The sequence below is a fragment of the Furipterus horrens genome, unplaced genomic scaffold (assembly GCF_987537825.1).
Source record: "Furipterus horrens unplaced genomic scaffold, mFurHor1.1.pri manual_scaffold_5, whole genome shotgun sequence".
Lineage (NCBI taxonomy): Eukaryota > Metazoa > Chordata > Mammalia > Chiroptera > Furipteridae > Furipterus > Furipterus horrens.
Genome location: NW_028327175.1, coordinates 161,931,100 through 161,950,639, shown reverse-complemented (window position 1 = coordinate 161,950,639; position 19,540 = coordinate 161,931,100). Strand labels below are relative to the sequence as shown.

Here is a 19,540-nt window from a genome sequence, read left to right as displayed (position 1 = left end):
TTGTGTGAGTGGAATCATACAGTATATGTCCTTTTGTTTCTGGCTTATTTCAGTTACATGTTTGCAAGTTTCATCTATGTTGTGGCATATAGCATGTATCAGAATTCCATTCCTTTTGAAGGCTGAATAATATTCCATTGTATGTATATATGCCATTGTATGTTTTTAGCTATAGTGTAAACAAACCAGCAACAGAATATAAATCTGTACCCCAAAATTGTGACAGGGCATTGTCATCTTTGAAGCAGCTTGTTTAAAGACCAGACCAAATAAAATCACATTATATTGGGTGGCTTGGTGCCAACAATGTCTACGTGTTATTCTAAATGTTAGAGGACATAGGTGGAAAGAGAAAAGAAACCAGAGTGGAGTTTTTATGCCACAAAACTGTGATGACTTCTTAAGAAATGATGTCCTTTTTTCCATATCCCAGTCATGACACAATTTCAGGATTAATGCTCAAATGTCAATATTATTGTTGCAAATTAAAAGAGAACAAACAAGGTATAAGTCAACCAGAACTCGAATTCAAAGTTGACTCTCTCAGTTGTAGGTTAAAATATTGTAGGTTAAAATATTGATACCAGTTTCTTAAATTGCAGAGGTCTTATAGCTGCTGAGGTATGTGTGGGGATAGCCCTGTCTCTCTTCCAAGGCCTTTTGCTTATTTGAGTTTAGCTCACCCCTTTGCAGATGGGGAGGAGACCGTCTGAACTAAAGTAAAGACAAGTAGTGTGTGTTATAATGTATAATGCTCCAAAGGTGCTATTGAAGGCAGGTTCCCTATGGTCTTGACAGAGGATAAAGTATTTCATGTCTTGTTTAATAACATGACTTAGTTGAAAATCCAAGATAACATGTGGCAGCCTCTCCCATCTTTTAAGAAACCATTACACACCCAGGTATTATTTGGACAGTTGTTATTTATGTGTGTTATATTCTTGCTGTTGCCTGACATTGCTGAGGGGCATCTGATTTGCTCTTTAATGTCTAGATGCTGTTCTCCTGTTGGAGAAGTTGTAGTACAGGTGGGCTGAGCCTGATGACCTTGTTTTCTCTTATCTCACTTTGTTCTTTTTCTGAATTTGTTGCTTGGCACAATAGTCAGCCCCTTTATGCCCAGTCTCCCTAAAGCCGTTTGCCCTGAGACACCTCGGCCAAGGAGAAATCATCCCTGCTGCTGTCCCAGTGCTCCCCTTCAGAGGTTCGCTTCTGCTGACTTGCACTTTTTTTCTAATATATAATGCACTTATCTTCTGTTGCAGATGTTTGAGGAACAGTTATGAATAATACCTGAGGGAAGATGACCAAACCGAAAATAGGAGTGCTAACATACTTGAATGCACATTAAGAGGCATTCTTCTGAAGTAAAGAATTGATCCACAGAAACATTACCTGGATCAGTTCCAAAAGGGTGCCTTCCTATAGGGCTGGTGGGTCATAGGCTATGGCATTGAAGTCTTTGCTAGCTTGCAGCCACCAGGGGCAGTTTTGTCCTGGTAAAGCAGTAATATTTCAGGCCTGAGGCAAAGCGTTCTCTGGAAGAAATTTTCCAGCAAACTGAACTCCCAGTGGCCCATCTGTGCTGCTAATTCTACGTGCTGCTGTGGAAACGGGGCAGAGCGTGCTTGTGTGTGCTGAGGTTGTCTGTAGGTTCCTCAGCTGTGTCAGCAGAGCCTCATCTCTCCTCCTTCCTCCTACCTCCACCCCACATTTTTCTTGCTAGTTTTTAAAATTGAAAGGCTCTGCAAGGAGGGGAAGTCCCTTGGTATTTTGAGTCTTGAAGTGCTCAGCAGAATTGCCTGGCATCCTGTTTGTATATAGTGGTTTTAATTCACTCTCTAATAGGTCATTTGGCCTTACCAGCAGAGTCTTAAACTTGATAACCCTTACATCAGCAGTGCAGCTCAGGCCAAAAGTGCAACCCTGAGTGATTATTTGAAGGAAATGTTAAAGCCTTCATCTCCTGGCTCTGTTTGTCTGGCTTCTGCCTGGCTCCTCCTTATGTCAGATGTCAGGGTGTTAACATTCCCCATGCTCACTGCAGCCAAGACAGGTCATTTGGGAGAGCAGAGTGAACGAAGGAAGTTCATGTTCACCTGCCCATTCTGTGCAGGGCGCTCGATAACTTTCATAAGCCATTTCAGTTGGTGGAGATGGGAGTGGTGCTCTGCTGGCATGCAAGCTTTTTGGTACTCTTTGGAGATGTGCAAAGCAGGAGTGACATGGTTGTGGGTTGAAAAATCACAGCTGTTCCACCTATTTGCAGCCTCCTGGCTTGTTTTCCTATGGTGGCAACTGATGATGTTAAAGAACTACTCCTCCCACAGACTGGCTTTTAACCTTGCTTCTTGGGTCTGAGGTGTCTCAGGCCTTCTGGAAGTACACTGCATCCTCTTTTCTATTGGCTCTGTCACCCCTGATTACTGCAGTTTGAGGTTTCAGGTTAAAAGTGGCATCTTGGGCAGAGTTGGGACTGATGGGAGTATAAGTACCTGCCAACCACATTGTTTTTTATCCTGAAGTAGGTGTTTTTATTCCAGTCTGTGTATGTTCTGAAGTAGATGTTCCTGTTCTAGTCTTTATTGATCCTGAAGTACATGTTCCCGTGCCATTCTTCAAAAGTATTATAGCACTGTGAAACCAGATCATGGCTACACAGAGACTGTAAGCTGTCAAGAGTTCCTACTAAACCTTTTTTCTTTTAAGGAATCTCTACTTTTTGGTTGCTATAATGATGCATTGATGGTTAATAGTCAGTGAGTGACAGTAATAATCAGAACTCAAAATTCCATCTTATAATTTTTCTTTCTGTAATTACAAAGAACATCCTTGTAAATTGTGGTCTGTGTCTAAAAATGGTGAAATTGGAGGAAAGAGTGGCTATGTGATCGTAGATAGGAAAGCTTTAAAGTCTAGTTTGCCCTAAGAACCATTTTGACCTCTCTGTTCAATAGAAAAGAAGTTTCTATCTTTTGTTCCCAGGTGAAGTCATGTGTGTTTTGTGTGTGTGTAGAGAACATGGCTTACCTTAGTGAGAAGGGGTTCAACTGGATTCTTTTGTGATGATATTTAGAAAGAATTCATAGGAGTACAGCCTAGGTGAGTATTTTAAAAGTAGATGGAAGGGGTTTTTTGACCCTTGAGTGTATTTGAGCTCCATTTTCCTTCTTGTCTCTTCATATCTCCCATGTTTGCTCTCTTCAGAGGTGATCTCACAGATAGCCAGAGGGAAAAATGCAGGGTATGAAAGGCTTGATAATTTGAGTTGCATGGTACCTTGGCAGAAATTTAGAATTCTTTTTTAGGTTTGGGAAATTTTAACAAATAAAACTTTTAAAAAATATTTTACTTATTTATATTATTTTTAGAGAGGGGGGGAGGAAGGGAGAACGAGAGGGAGAGAGACATCAGTGTGAGAGAGAAACATCAACCGGCTGCCTCACATACGCACCCCAACCAAGGATGGTACCTGCAACCTCGGTATGTGCCCCGGCCGGGCAACCTATCACTTTGCGGGATGACACCTAACCAACTGAGCCACACTGGCCAGTGCACAAATAAAACTGAAACAAAACGTATTTGGGGTGAGGGGAACTTATTTGTGATCCAATTCTAAGTGAGATTAATTATATTACATATGAAGAACTGCGAATTTTTTCACTTGATCTTAACAAAAAGGCCGAGAGGTTATTGGCTGTGAATTTTTTTAAATCTATTATATTTTCAGTCTAGTGTCCATATTTTTGTTTACTACCTGAAGTCTTATTAATCCTATACCTAGAAGCCAATTTCATGAAGAATGTTTCTGAAATATACCATTATTTGCTTGGTTATTTTCCAATTAGGATCTTCCAAGGGCTGTGATTATAGTTTTTCACATCATTTGTTTCTCACTCTTGGCCACAAAACAAAGTGAATGCTTTCTCCACTGTCTGATTGCTTACATATGGACCAAAGCTGGAACTACTTCTCCACTTGACATTCTTTGGTATAGATTTGTTTTTTGAATTGTAAAGCATGTACACACAGTGCCTTGTGGACACGGCCTTCTCCTGGCCTGTCTTCTGGGCCTGCTCCCAGGAACTCTTAAACTTGTATCACAGTGTTACTGGTCCTAGCCTGTCTCTGTTTCTTATCTTTTAAATGGGGATAATAATGCTCAGCTGTTTACATCACAGCAGTTTTTGGAAGGGTTAATGAACTGGGCTTTCTGAGATAGTTTTAGATCTTAGGTGAAAGGTGTCATTTACCCACAGCAAGGCTTCATGCTGGGAGTGCCTTCCCAAAGGGCCCAAACTGCTTGTGAGACCATCTTCCATTTATCCTCATACCATCCCTGGTAGGGCAGTAGATGGGAGAGCACTATTATTAAGTGCAAAATAGTGTTATTACTGTTACTTTTATCTGCAAGCAGGGGGTAATTGTGAGAATTAGAAGTTGATAAAACAGATTATGAGAAAAAAACACTGGGAAAACTTCAAAGCAGCATGCATTTGTTATTCCTGTTTACTTTGGGTCTCAAAAGTAATTGTCATGCATAAAAAAACAGAAAGCATTTTTTCTTGGGGAGAAATGGGACATAGTAGTACATCCTTCTAAGTACTTGAATTAATTGAACACCAGTACTTATTTTCAGTTGCACTAGATTTATATTCTAAGGGTTAAACTCATGTATGCGGGGGGAGGGGGGGGTGCCGCCAAAAAAACTGATTTTATTTATAAAAAATTGTGTATTTATACTTAACTTGTTTGAACTTCAGTTACCTTCAAAGTACTCTCCATTTTGATGGAGACTTTTTAAAAAAAGATTTTATTTATTTTTAGAGAGAAGGGAAGGGAGGGAGAAAGAAAAATCTATGTGAGAGAGAAACATCAACTGGTTGTACAAGGGGCCTACCCTCCAGAAGATAATTCCAGGTTTGTTTTTTGGGGGTGTCCCCCCTGTATTCCAGGAATACTATAAATTTCTTAGGACTTTCATAGTTTCAATCTTCATTTTTCACTTCAAAACTGCATTTCCTCCCTGGGTGGGTGGATAAGTTGGTTGGAGTGTTATTTCATACACCAAAAGTTTGCAGGTTCAATCCCCAATCAGTACACATACCTAGGTTGTAGGTTCGATCCCTGGTTGGGGTGCCTATGGGAGGTAACCAATCGATGTCTCTCTCTCTCTTTCACTCTGTCTCTCTCCCCCTCCTCCTCTTATCCCCCTCCCTCTCTCCCTCTCTCTCCCTTCCTTTTCCTTTAAAATCAATAAACATATTCTTGGGTGAAGATTTTAAAAAGCAAACAAAGTGCATTTCCTATATTGAAGTCATATTGGACAGCAAATAGCTCAGTGAGGCCACCCAGCGCAAGAAGTAGATTTCCTTAAAGGAGAAGTATTGGAAGAGAATGACTGCTATCTTGTCTAAAATTGAAAAAAGAATTAGCTCATTTGGGAAGCCAAATGGGCAGGGATCCCCAACAGTTTGTCATCATGCTGTTGAAGATTGGCCATTCATTCAGTTTTGTGGGTTGTGGTCACAGAAATGAGAAGATTCTTCTCCACCCTCCACTCCACCTCTGTCGAGATTTTCAGTCTCATTCTTGTAGCCTGGTCATATGTGGAGTTATTTCTTGTCTTTGATTGTTGTCACAGGGCCCAGGAGGAAGTAGTAGAAGGTCTGAAACAAATACAAGGAAAATGACCACCGTTAGCCTTTAGATCTGGCTGTTTCTTTTCCTTCAGTGTTTACCACTACATTACTAGAAATCAGTAATTCCCTCTGTGTTCTTCCTAGGAAACAAACATATAAAAACTAAAAATAGTGGGCTTCACAGATTCTGTGAGCAAGGGACAGCAGGATAGTTGGATTTTATCTTACAGTTTTCTGTCAGGAAAGCCTTGGTTTTGTCCAAAAATCTTTTATTTTGATGGTCCACATTTCTATCTTTACTTGTTTAATTTTCTAAAGATGCTAAGAGTCTTCAGTAAAGGAGAGCAGCTGTGTATATAACAATTTTCAAATATCATACTTCTTTAGGTTTTAAATTTTCTTCTTAAATTGTCCAAATCAGTACTTATTACAGTTAAAGGACAAAAATTTAGTTGAGTGAATGTGAAGATCTAATTGGATTTAGTGAGCCATCCATGAACCGGAGAGCATTCCATATAGGAAGCAGAGAGGGACCCAATACACTCTAAGACATGGAAGGTTTTTATAGGCAGGAGGAGGGCGGGGCAAGAAAGTTATCATCAAAGAAAAGAGGATTGTTTCCACCAGGACATCTTTTGGGGCCTGAAGGGAACTGCAGTGGTCTTACCTTGCAGATTACCTCACTAGTGCTAAGCAGGATATTTCAGATTCACTGGGGGAGGTTGAAATTATGATTAGATTACGTTTTAGCTTACTTGCCCTGGCTGGGTAGCACATTGATTAGAGCATCGTCCCAATACACCAAGGTTGCTTGTTTGATCCCAGATCAGGGTACATATGAGTATAAGAATCAACCAATGAATGTATAAGTGGAACAACAAATCGATGTTTCTCTCTGTCTCTCTCTCTCTTCCTCTCTCTCTCTCTCTTCCTCTCTAAAATCAATTTTAAAACCCCTTAGTTTACTTTTGTGGGGGCCAATGACTACATTTGGGGCCTGTTGTTTCTTTTTTAACATTACTTACAAGAGATACCACAAATATTGGCAGTCTTAAATTCTATTTTCACTTTATCAAATATTTGTCATTTTGTGTAGCTGTTCATTGTTATGTTCCTTTACAGCAGGCGTTTAGGACATGCTGGTTTCAAATACAACAGGGCTCTATGCAGTCTGTGTCAGAGAGAAATGTTTTCAGAAAGAAAATGGTTTAGGTTTCAAAATCCCCAAGGGAATAGTTATAAAATAACAGTGAGGACAAAAGACTCAATTTGATTAAAAAACCTTGACGTGATTCTTTTTAAATTTAAATTTTTCCAGTTAGGGCTTTTATTTTAGAAACAATAGACCACTTTGCTCTTTAAGATTTACTTTAGCCTAGAAAGAGCAACCAAGTTTCTTTTTTCTTTTTTTAAACTTGTAGTTGAAGCTTTTTCCTCTTTCAGCCATTCAGCTACTTAATTAAATGGAGCCATTTAGAGTTTATCTGTGTTTATTTTCATGCAGAATTCAATTAAGTTTCTTGCAGCTGAACTAGAGCCATTTGATTCTTAAAACCAGGTCCAGGTGACCATGGAAGTAGGAATAACAAGTGAAAGAATGTGTTTATTTCAGTCTTTGGGAGATGTGTGGGTCAAGCTTCTTCACTGTGACTTAAATGGGGACATGTTTTAAGGGACATCACCCCCAGGAAGAGGCTGGAGATTGCAGGGGTTAGTGTTAGGCTGCGTGAGTTTGAATCTCAAAATTTACTATTTTTTTCCAGCATTGTGAATTTCAATTTTCCACCATTCACTTGCTTGTTTGTATACCCTTGAGCAAGTTACATAAACTTTTAAAACGTCTAGTTCAACTGTAAAATGGGGATTAACAATAGCATCTGTTTCTTGAGGCTGTGAGGATGCAGTGGATAATCACACAGGGCCCACAGCATAATGCCTGGCACTCATGCTTGCTCAATAAATGTCGGCTGTGGTGATCTTTATTGTGTTAGTATTGTTGTCAGTACTTATGTGTGCATTGTTTGCTTTGATCCCTTAATCTATAACAATATTGGCATTAGGTAACTTCAATTTAAAAATCTCCTGTTACTGTGGTAGGCAGTTAGACATGAGAAGAGCAAGGACCATGAACTAGATACAGGTCACCAGGGCAGACATCCCTGGGTGTCTCGTAATGGGCAAAGCCTGGGGAAGCAAGGATCTTGCCACCAGAGTACCCCTTTCCTCCGCTAGCATATTGCTGGTCGTGCAGTTTAGACCCCCTGATCTTTCATATCACTGGTCCTGAGGTTTGGACCCTCCCCTGACCTTTCTTCCCCTTGCTTGTTGCTAGTCATGCTGGTTAGACTCCCTTAGAGGGGGAAGGAACAAGGGAACCAGAGAATAGCCCTAGGCCTCAGGTGTGATTCAGCTCCAGGCCCAGAAAAGCAGCCAAACCAGGTAAACGATGCCATGGCTGACCTCAGGACCAGCTGTATTGATTAATGACCTAGTAGTGACCAATCAGTAGAGACCAAGACCCTGGAAGGACACACCTGGAAAGCTGATGACTGTTTTATTGGATCGTCTCCTAAGACCTCCAGAAAAATAACTTCAAGACCCAAGGGCCCAGTGCAGCTCTCTAGGGAGCATGCCCATCATCGCCCCCCACCCCCCACTGCGGTTTCCTTGCCTCTCTCCTCAGCTCCAAGGGCCTTTCTTTTGCCTCTGTAACTTGTTTCCTGAGGCCATTTCTTCTATAGCTCAAATCTTCTACCCTCATGACTTTCTAGGTAAACTTTCTCTTGTAGCTTGAGTCTAGGCTCTGAATTCTTTTTTAGCCAGAACTCAAGTTTGTTGAACTGAGGTCTGGTCTGACTCCACTGGTCTAACATCTGATGCTATTTCACTGCCATGATACATTTGAGTTTATAAAATATTAAGTTGATGTGATAAAAACCACCATAAGCAAAGCCAAAAGACAAATGACATACTGGGGAGGGGGGAAATATATTTGTAATTTATAACACAGACAAAGGGTTCATTTTCCAAATATGTAAAGAACTACTAAAAAAATTGTATATCTGTAAAGCTTTTTTTTAAAAAAAGATTTTCTTTATTTTTAGAGAGAATGGGAGGGTAGAAAGAAAGAGAGGGAGAGAAACATTGATGTGCGAGGGAAACATTGATTGATTGCCTCTCGCACACCCCTTCCTGGGAACCTGGCCCACAACCCAGGCATGTACCCTGACTGGGAATCGAACACGTGACCTCTCTGTTTGCAGGAGGATGCTCAACCAATGAGCCACACCAGTCAGGGCCTGTAAAGCTTTTTATGGTAATATACTTCCACTTAACTATACTTCCACTTAACTATGCTACATATTTTATGTCTTTAATATGTGTTCTCAGTGTACAGTGTTCCCTCACTTATCGCAGGTATTACGTTCTAGACACTCCCCCCCACCCCGTGATAGGTGAAAATCCGCAAAGTAGGAACCTTAACATTTATTTTAGTATTTATATATATTTTAAGGCTTTATAAACCCTTCCCACACACTTATAAATCGTTCCTAGTGCCTTATTAACCTTTCCCACTCCCTTATTAACCTTTTCCACACTTTTATAAACACTACTTATGTTCTTAAACATATTCTACACTCTTAAACCTACATAACTTTAACAACACATGCATACAGTACCGCAAAATCCCGCGATATAGTGAAAAATCCGCGATAAATAATTAAATATAATATTTTAAAAAATCCCTTGATACAGTGAGGCCGCAATAAGTGAACCGTGAGATAGAGAGGGACTACTGTACCAGGAAAACCCTTGACTGGAGAAGGGCTTGGGACACATACACCTAAAGATACAGTCATGAGTGTGTAAACATACCTGAATTTTTTTCTTTTTTCCCCATAAAATAGGTTCCTCTCAGAAATGTTCTGTTGCTATTAATGGTACCCTTACATTTCACATTTACCATGTTGTGGATGAAAAAGGAGCCACATCCTAAACCTGACAAGCCCAGGGGAGACCTGGGTGGTGGCCTTACAAACTCAAGAGACCTAAAGTAACATAAGGTGGTCTGAAATTAAAACTTCCTAACTAAAAGTGAATCATGGAGGGTAGTGTGTCCTAGGCCAGTATCCTCCTTGACAAAAGTCAATCTTTACTACATAACTGAGCCTGTCTGTTGTCTTTTTGCATCTAATATAACATACCTTTGGAATGTCAGGGTCATTTCCTTATTCCAGACCCCTCAGGGCACAATCTGCCACTAAAGGAGGAAACTACAAACCTCTCGTTATTATTGTTACCACGTTAATTGTTAACTGTTACTTATCCTGTGTTCACCAATGTAATAGAAGTATGTGTCCATTTGTTTTGCGTACTATCCAATTCCAGAGATTTCCCCAGTTTTGCTTTCTCCAGCCTCCCTAATCTGTCACCTGTGAGTTTCATGTAACCCCCTTACATCTTCTCCTTTGATTCCGATGTATAAAATAAGGTGCATAACTGCCATTCTTTGGAGCATTTTCTTAATCCATTGAGATTTTGCTTCCCAGCAATTGTCATCAGTTTGGCTCGAATAAACTCATAAAAATTCTTACAGGTTTGGACGTTTCTTATGTCCACAGTGTCATTTATGATTTTTCTCATCTCCTTTTCTTACCTCCTTCCCTTCATTTAGAAGGTCACTAAATCTTCTGTGTTTCATTCATAGTGTTTCACATCTGCTCTAATCTTTCCAGGTCCATTATTAGTACTTTAGTCAAGAGACACTCAATATCTCTCTCAGGACAAAACTGCCACTCTGGTCTTTTTCTCTTTTTTTTCTCTTGTTCCCTGGTCCCCCACACCCAGATTCATTTCCTAAAACAGGGTTTTTCATCTTGGGCCACCAGTTTACTCAGAAGCCTTCATTGGTTCCTCTTTGTCTAGAATGAAGTCTGACTTCTGAACTTGACCCTCAGTCTCCCTTAATCTGATTTACTCTCCTATGTCTCTAGCCTTAGTCTTTCTCACTGCTTTTTTTTTTTTTTTTTTTTTTTTCAGGAACCTTCTAAACATCTAACCTGGTTTACCTGGCATGGCTCATCATGCCCATTTCTGCTGCCTGCCCTCCTCCTCTTTGCTAGGTTTTGTACCGTACTTGCAAGGTGAAGTCAGAGGTAGGGCACTTTCCAACTCTAGCTGTGGTGTCTCCATCACTTGGAAACACAGCTGCTAATCTTTAAAAAGTAATTTGTTGAAAGTATTAGGAGTTCCCTTTTAGTATTGTTTTGTCTTATTTTTTATTGCTTCTTTGGCTATGTCAGCTTTGTACCCATAAGGCTTTGGTTTGCAAAGTTGTATGTCTGTCAGTCTCACTGATGTGGTTTTCACTTCAAATTAATGTTCAGCCAAGGATATTAGCAGATAATCTTTTCAGGCTGTATTTCTTTACACTAAAGGATGGATATGGTTTGAACAAGCTAACAAAGCCAGGAAGAGGAGTTAATTCTGTAAATCAATGCAGGCAAGAGCTGATCACCTTTCTGAAAGACAAGACAATGCAGTACACACAACCTTTAAATAGATCTTTGGGGTCAAGTTGATGTCATGTTGAAAAATCAATATTTATGGGGCTTTTATAAAGTTAGCCTTTAATGAACCCCAGGCATTTTGCTAGGCCATTAATTGCAGGAAGAGGAAACGTGACAGTGGCTGAAGTTCATAGCTGTGGAGGTTGTTCATAGCTGTGGAGGTTGTTTAAAATTAAGAGAAGACACAGTCATTTGCTAATGTGCAGAAGTCCTACCGTGAGGGTCTACTCAAACATTGTTGAGTATATGTAGTAAAAGGTTTTCTTGGGATCTTGTTGACATTTTAAGAAAGAACAACTCTTGCATCCTTACAGAAGAAGGTAAGTTCTTTCTTTTTTGACACTCCTTATCTAAGCAGTGTGGCTTAATTTCCATGGGATGAATTCTGATGTCATTTTGGATTCTGCCTTATAAATGTGCTCATCACAAAGAGCAGGTGTCTCTCAGAATTTGGCTTATCTCTCCCTCTGACACTCTTGAAAGTATTTATTTATTTAAGTTTTTTTTTTTTTTAATTGATTTGAGAAAGAGACATTGATTTGTTGTTCCACTTATTTATGCATTCATTGGTTGATTCTTGTATGTGCCCTGGAGGATCAAACCTGCAACCTTGGCATATTGTGACAACACTCTAACCAACTGACCTACTTGGCCAGGGCAACACCAGAAAGTTTTTAAAGTGAAGAATTGTAAAGAGCATCTGCTTTAGGATTCTGGCTTGAATTCAAGTCTAATGAAAGGTTTTTGATAAATATAATAATTTGTACTTGTTATATCATTCAGTAGAAGTGTTGCTCTGGCTGTTTTGTGTGTGTAAGTGTTCCATATTCTTCACTGGGTTGTCAGAATCATTTGTAGGTTAGGAATCTTATCTTCTATTTATTTTAGTCAGTTCTTCTAATAAATGTTGACTAGATAGAGGAATGTGTTAATTATATCAAATTTTATCCTGACTGTAACAAAAGTAGGATACTACGTAACTGGAAGTCATAGTAGCATCTTTGTTAGGCCCTGTGAGTTAGGGCCTATGTTTGTAACAAGTGCTTGTTCATATCTGCTCAATAGATATTTTGGAATTCTCTTTCTCTAGCGCATTTTGTTGGAGGAGGCTTTAAGTTTAATCAGAGAGAAGAGCTGCTGTTCTTTCCTCACTCCTACTCCTACCCCTCCTCTCCAGGATCATTTTTGAGAAAAATACTGAAAAGAAAAAACACGAGAGGTCTGTTGAGATTGTTCTGGTGTTTTTACAAGAGAAGCTGATGTTTAATATTTCTATCTGTACTTTTCTGTAGATATTCATTCCGGTTTTTTATTCTTTCTTTTCAGCTGTTTGAGAACTACTACTTTGGTACCCTAAAGCTCAATTCAATCCACATCTCTCAGAGGTTCACAGTAGACAGCTTTGGAAACTACGCCTCCTGTGGACAAATTGACTTCTCCTGAAGTGGATCTTGGGAAGCAGTGGAAATTGAACATCTTCACAAGGTGCTGAGGATAAGTATCTTCATTTTAATTGACAAGGAGGGGTGTGAAAATTTGGATGGTGACTTTCCTGGTGGCTATTTATTTTTAGAGAGAGGGGAAGGGAGGTAGAAAGAGATGGAGAGAAACTTCGATGTGTGAGAGAAACATCCATCGGTTGCCTCTTGCACATGCCCAAACCAGGGACCTGGCTCACAACCTAGGCATGTGCCCTAACCAGGAATTGAACCGGTGACCTTTCACTTTGTGGGATGATGCTCAATCAACTAAGCCACCAGTCAGGGCCGTGTTATTTCTTATATACTTGCTGATTTTGCCTGAACCATTAAAGCTATTTGTATTAAAGTATTAAAAGAGAATTAAAGACATGGTTTTACTAATCTCTCCATCTAGATAAAATACCTATAATTTTTAGGTTTGATTTTTTCCCCTTTACCCTTATACCCTAAACTTTTTGTGTGTGATAAAAACAAGCACTTACTGAACACCTACTATGGGCCAGGCATTGGGCTAAGTGTATACATATTATTATTATTATACTTAATAATACTATTAAAATTGTTGTTAATATTATCACTTGCAACACTGTGAGGGGGGTACTAATACAATCCCCATTTTGCATATAAGGAAACTGAGGTTGGATAATGAGCTGAAGGTCACATAATTAGGCAGTGAATAGTGCCAGGATCTGAACCCAGCCAGTCTGGGCTCTCCAGAACTGTGCTAAGCCGATTGGCCCTTGGGAGGGCCAGAGAGAGGACAAGGATGATGCCTGGCAGACCAGGCATGGAGCGTGGGAGCCACAGAGGTCATGGCTGTTCCACATTACCCCAGGCCCTAGCAGGAGGCTGTGCAGTTTGGATACAGGACTCACACAATGCTTTGTGAACCTGGACTCCTTAGGCAGGCTTGCTTGTACCCTAAATTTTAATCACCACCCAGAATTTCTTTTTTATTGTGATAAAAAAAAAACAACATAAAACTTACCATCTTAAACCATCTTTAAGTGTACACTTCAGCAGTGTTAAATAAGTATATGCAAGTTGTGAAAGATCTCCAGAACTTTCTCATCTTACATATCTGAAACGCTGTATCCATTAAACAACTGCCCATCTAACCACCCTTTTACTTTCTGCTTCTATGAACTTGACTGCTGTAGACACCTCACAGAATTGGAATCATACAGTATTTATCTTTCTGTGACTAATTTATTTCAGTTAGCATAATGGCTGCAAGGTTCATCCATGTTGTAGCACATGTCGGAACTTCCTTTTTAAGGCTGAGTGATAGCCCGTTGTATGTACGTACCACATTTTGTTTATCCATTCGTCCGTCTGTGGGCACATGGATTCCTTGACCGCTTGGCTTTTGTGAACTTGGGTATACAAATATCTCTTCGAGACCCTGCTTTCAGTTCTTACTACTCAGAATTTTATCTTTAGCAAAATAACTGTTAGAACTCTTACCTTTTAGTCTGACCTGTTCTTTTTCCTCTGAAATTGGTACCGTTTTATGTTCGTTAGATTCCGGTTTCTTCACCCTACCCTACTCCTTGCCTTCCCAAGCGGTTGCAGTATTGTAACCCTTTTATGTTTACTTCTCAGGGCAGCAGCAAGAGAAACGATGATGATGATGGTAGGAGTAGGATGATGCAGAGTTCCCTGGGAAAACGTCAGCTGCAGAAGCTGCTCCGTCCTCGCCTGTCCGTTACTCCTGTGCCTGTCAGTCCTGCCACGCCTGCCACTGCATCGATCACCAGGGAGCTCGGGCCTGGCTCTCACCTATCTCCTCCTCCTCACGTCCTTTCTTCCTCCATGGCCTCTCTTCCTTTTCTTCGTTCTTTATTCTTATATTGCTTTTTACTTTCTGTTTAAGAAATTTAATTCTAACCAAAAAATAAAAACATTTAAAAAAGGAAAAAAAAAACATGCTTTTATCATACATAACACTAAAAAAAAAAATTTGATTCTGAACCCTGTGTGTCAAGGTCAGTACATGGTGAGAGTTGTGTATAATACTCAGATTCATTTATCACTGTGATTGCACAGATTAATTGTGAGTAAATGAATTTTCAAAGTAACTGTGTTCTTTAGTGTTTTCATGTTTTCATACAGTTCTATAGTTTGACCCCGTAGTGTGTGTTTCAGATACAGTGTTGCCATTTCGTATTCACTGGCAGAGCTGTATCATTGATCCAGAACTTACCTACCAGTGCCTGTAGGATTGGTTTCCCCCCCAAAACTTTGTACTAGTAATATTTAGTTTCTAATTTGAGATTTTACCTTGCCTGCCTCTGCTTGTTTGTTAGATGGTGTGTGAGAGTGAGTGCTTCAGGGGTAGTACTGAGTTGGGGAGTTGACTCGGGTTCAGCCCTCACCTCATCTTGCTGCTCCTTCTCTCTCACTGGTTCCTTTCTGACAACTGGCACCGGCAGCCTTGGCCAGGAGGCAAAGATGTCTTCTTTTGGATGTCAGAGATTTATGACTTAGGCTTCTAATAAATTTTTTAAAAGCTGCGTGTTTGGAAAATGTAACTTTATATATCCAGTACTAAATTGTTAACAAAATTGGAAAGTCTGTTATTTAGAATTTAGAGATGATTAAGCATTTAAGGACATATCGTACTGTTAATTTTTTTACCAGTAATTTTCCCTTTTCACTCTCATTCTCTCATGACTACTATATGGCGGATTTTTCCAGAGGCTACATAACATAGTGACTGTCTCTCTGATGGTTAATGGAGAACGTGCTTATGTATTTTTGTGTGTTCTAGAATTTTACAAGTGGGTAGGTATTGGTAGAATTGGAAAAATTTTGAATTTATCTTTAAATTTTTCTTTCTAGAAGTCTTTGGACAAATTGTTGAGACACTATACCTCTAAAACAAAAGGACAGTTTTAACTGCTGTTGTAGAAGGGGGAGTAACAGGTAGTTCTGATATCGAACTTTTATGAAAGCACAACAATGGAAGAGAGCAAATAATGTTTGATAGAGCTAAACGAACTTCTCAGGATTCAGGGCCCTTCTCAGCAAATTGTAATGGGATAAATGTTGGAGGATTTACTACTGTGTTTATAATCAGATTTCCCTTAATATTACTCCTTTGCAATTCATTTTGCATTGAAATAGAGTTAAATTGCACCTAACATTGCTGTAGCCAATTTTTGAGGCACTGACTTCAACCTCAGTTCTTGGAAGAGGAAGGGGGAAAATGGATTTTTCATCCCAATTATTACACAAGATCTGTGTTGTTATATGATGAACTTTTTTTTGGAGGGGCCATAATGAGTTACCCCCAAATGAACTCCATACCCATGATAGAGACATGATACATATTACTTAACATTTATTTTTAAAGATTTTTAAAATTTATTTTTTATTTTTAGAGAGAGGGGAAGGGAGGGAGAAAGGGGGCGAAACATCGATCAGTTGCCTCTCATACTTGTTCTGACCATGGACTGAACCTGCAACCCATGCGTGTGCCTTGAATGGGAATTGAACCAGTGACCCTTAGTGTTGCAGGATAGCCCCCAACCAGCAGCCACACCAGGCAGGACTTAACATTTATTTTTGAGTGCGCTCCAGAGTTAGGGCATTGATAAGAATCTAGCGTCATAATGACACAAAGCCTTGCTTAGGCCTGCCCTTGCGCTGTACTCTTTCCCTGCAGCGAAAGGGAACCTGATGGCACTGAGGCACACTGAGTTGAGAAGTGCCTCTTGTATTCTGCCTGATGCCTTGGGATATGGATATCCAAGCCCAAGGATGCTGTAGGTGAGAGAAGGGCTGCTGTTGTGGTGGTTATTAATCGTTTTTGGTTGTTTTTAATAAAATGTTCTTTTAAACAAATTTTATGCTTTTTTCAATGTATATATTATACTTTAAATATTGGTTAAAAATAAGTTTCATCATTCAGAGGTTACTACTCCCTGTGCACTTAAGCACATATATTGTTAAGCAATTTTTCACAAATAATAACAGCTAATATTAGCCAAATGCTCTCATCTGTCAGTTATTTGTGTATTAACTCATTTACTCTAAATAGCCCACTTTGGTTGGTATTATCATTATCTTCATTTTACAAACTGAGGCTTAACAAAGTAAAAAAATTGGCCAGAGGTCATAGAGCTTGTACCATTGGTTCTTAAAATGTGGTCAGGGAACCCCTGGGGTCCCTTGGAACCTTTTAGGGGTTTGTGTGAGGTCCATACTATTTTCATAAAACTGGTAAGGTATTATTTGCCTTTTTAGCTCTTAGTCTCTCTTGGTTACACAGTGGAGTTTACCAGAGGCTACAGGGCATGGCAATGTCATCACCCTGAAGGTTAATGCCATATGTGCTTGTATATTTTTGTGTTTTCTAGGATTTTGTAAGTTGGAAAGTTTAGAGTATAAGTATGTGTTTTAGGGGTTTAGTTCAGTTTGATCTCAGTACTTCTACTGTGTCCTTACTAGCTATTTCAGTTTTAGCTGCTATTATGGGCTGGATCGTGTCCCCTGAGAATCTATATGCTGAAGCCCTCCCTCCCAGTTGCCTCATAATGTGACTATATTTGGAGATAAGGCCTTTAAAGAGGTAATTAAGTTAAAATGAGGCCGAGGCTAAGGCTATTAAAGTGGACCCTAATCCAATCTGACTGGTGTCCTTAAAAGAAGGGAAATTTTGGATACACAAATACCAGGTATATGCAGAGACAGTAGGAGCTAGTGTGACACAGTGAGAAGGTGACTGTCTGCAAACCTTAATCTTGGACTTCTAGCCTCTTTTTTAAGCCACCAGTCTGTGGTATTTTATGTCGTCCCTAGCACTAATACACTTGCTATAATCCAGAAGCTAATTTACCTGTGGTCTTTTGAGCAGGGCATTAAAGACATTTGCAAAAATGTAAAACAATACCTCTCTTCTCACTAATTTTTCAGGGGAATATGTAGTTTTCATAAAATACATTATTTTGTTAATATGCAATGGGTTCATTATTGTTATTTTTAAATAAATGTTTTTAGCCCTAGCTGGTGTGGCTCAGTGAATTGAGTGCTGGCCTGTGAATCAAAGGGTTGCCAGTTGATTCCTGGTTAGGACACATGCCTGGGTTGTGAGCCAGGTCCCCAGTTGGGGGCGCACGAGAGGCAACCACACGTTTATGTTTCTCTCCCTTTCTTTCTCCCTCTCTTTCCTCTTCACCTTCTCTAAAAATAAATAAATAAGATCTTTAAAAAATAAATAAAAATTTAAAAAACTCGTAGTGTTTTTTAAAAGATTTAATATTTTTTTTAGAGTGGTTTTAGGTTTACAGCAAAATTGAGAGGAAGACTTAGTTTTATTTTCAAGTATAGTAAATTAGAGCCAAAGCTGTACAAGAGAGGACCTCAAAAACCCCAGAATTACTGGAGCGTGGGCCCCTTGTAGAACAGACTTCCCCCACTAGGTGGGTACTCTAGGAACCCATCTATATCAGGGTACCAGCTGGCATTGTTGTAAGAGCCTGCATTTGGCTTCAGTGAAATTTTTAGAAGTTTCTTTCAATGTGTTTGCCCATTTCGTGATGGGTGATTTACAAGTGCACCTGCCCACACTGTGCAGTGTTCAGCAGTTTCTGACCAAAAACAGCATGAGCCCCGTGCCCCACCCTCCCTATTCACCTGATCTTGCACCCCAGCAACTTCGTGGTTTTCCCGGATGAAAAAAGTACTCAAAGGGAAAAGTTTGCTGATGTGGAAGAGGTGAAACAAACAAAAAACCTGCAGAAGCACTAAAGGGCATCAAAATCGATGAATTCAAAAACTTTGAAGCAGTGGAAAAAACATCTCGATAGGTAGGTGTATTGCATCAAATGAAGAGTACTTTGAAGGTGACTAAAGTTTAAACATATAAGAATAAATACACAATTTTTAATAAATTCTGGGGGTTTTTTTTGGTCTCCCCCTCGTATCTCACATAAAAGTTCTTTAGGGTCCTCAATAATTTTTTAGTGTACAGGACCTCTGAGTCTATAAAGTTGAAGAACTGCTGTATTATACTACAGTCCTCCCAAGGGATGATATACATGATCTTCTATAATGAAATTTTCTCACCCAGCAATATGTAGTGGATCGTATTAGCTGTCATTAGATACATATCTACATCATTTTTAATATTTGCACAATAGTGCATTGTGTGTGTATATTATAACTTAACTAGTTTATTTCTGATTAATGGACAGTGAGCTGGTTTGCAGGTTTGGCTATTTAAACAATTCTGGATTGCACATTAAAAAAATGTATTTATTTTTAGAGAGAGGGGGTGGGAGGGAGAGGAACAATGATGTGAGAGACAAACAATGGTCAGATGCTTCTCATACACGTCCCAACCAGGGACCGAACCTGCAAACTACGCTTGTGTCCTGACCGGAAAATGCTCTGCAGGACTACGCCCAACCAACTGAGCCACACTGGTCAGAGCAAGAACTAACATTTTTAAAATTCCCATTATGCCCAGGCCTAGTGTGTAATTTGGATGAGTTTCATAGCAAGCTTCTGAGACAGGTGGTATTATCATTAATTTATAGACAGAAAATAGGTTTGGTAATTTGCCCAGAACCCAGATAGCAAGTGGGATTCCACCCCCAGTCTACAGGACAACAAACTGGGTTCTTTATACAGTGTTGCTATACGACCCAGCAAAGCTGCTTTATTTACTGTGAGATGAAGACATCAGTGGCCGTGTCCTCATTACAGCACTACCTCTAAGTCCAACTGAAGGACAAAGAGAACAAGGAAAGGGAGCTTTTGTTTTGTTTTCCCAAGGGAACCCCAGCCCAGTTCATCGTTGGCATTCAGAATGCCCAGGCCAGACTCAGGGTGATTATGA

At 39.7% G+C, this 19,540-nt stretch overlaps 1 protein-coding gene across 8 annotated transcripts in view; it reads left to right on the top strand.

Moving 5' to 3' along the window:
• Nucleotides 1–14,774, top strand: part of ASCC1 (activating signal cointegrator 1 complex subunit 1) — a 115,111-nt gene extending 100,337 nt beyond the window's left edge. For 5 of the 8 annotated variants that reach the window (XM_090278179.1, XM_090278176.1, XM_090278181.1 and 2 more), the window contains 2 exons: nucleotides 12,539–12,697; nucleotides 14,299–14,774. In XM_090278179.1, the coding sequence (XP_090134305.1) occupies nucleotides 12,539–12,655 (117 nt within the window). In that variant the 3' untranslated portion in view covers nucleotides 12,656–12,697; nucleotides 14,299–14,774. Of the gene's footprint in view, nucleotides 1–10,682; nucleotides 10,799–12,302; nucleotides 12,432–12,538; nucleotides 12,698–14,298 lie in introns of those variants that run through there. The other 3 variants (XR_016511228.1, XM_090278174.1, XM_090278180.1) reach the window with 3 other exon arrangements.
• Nucleotides 14,775–19,540: the final 4,766 nt, after the last annotated feature.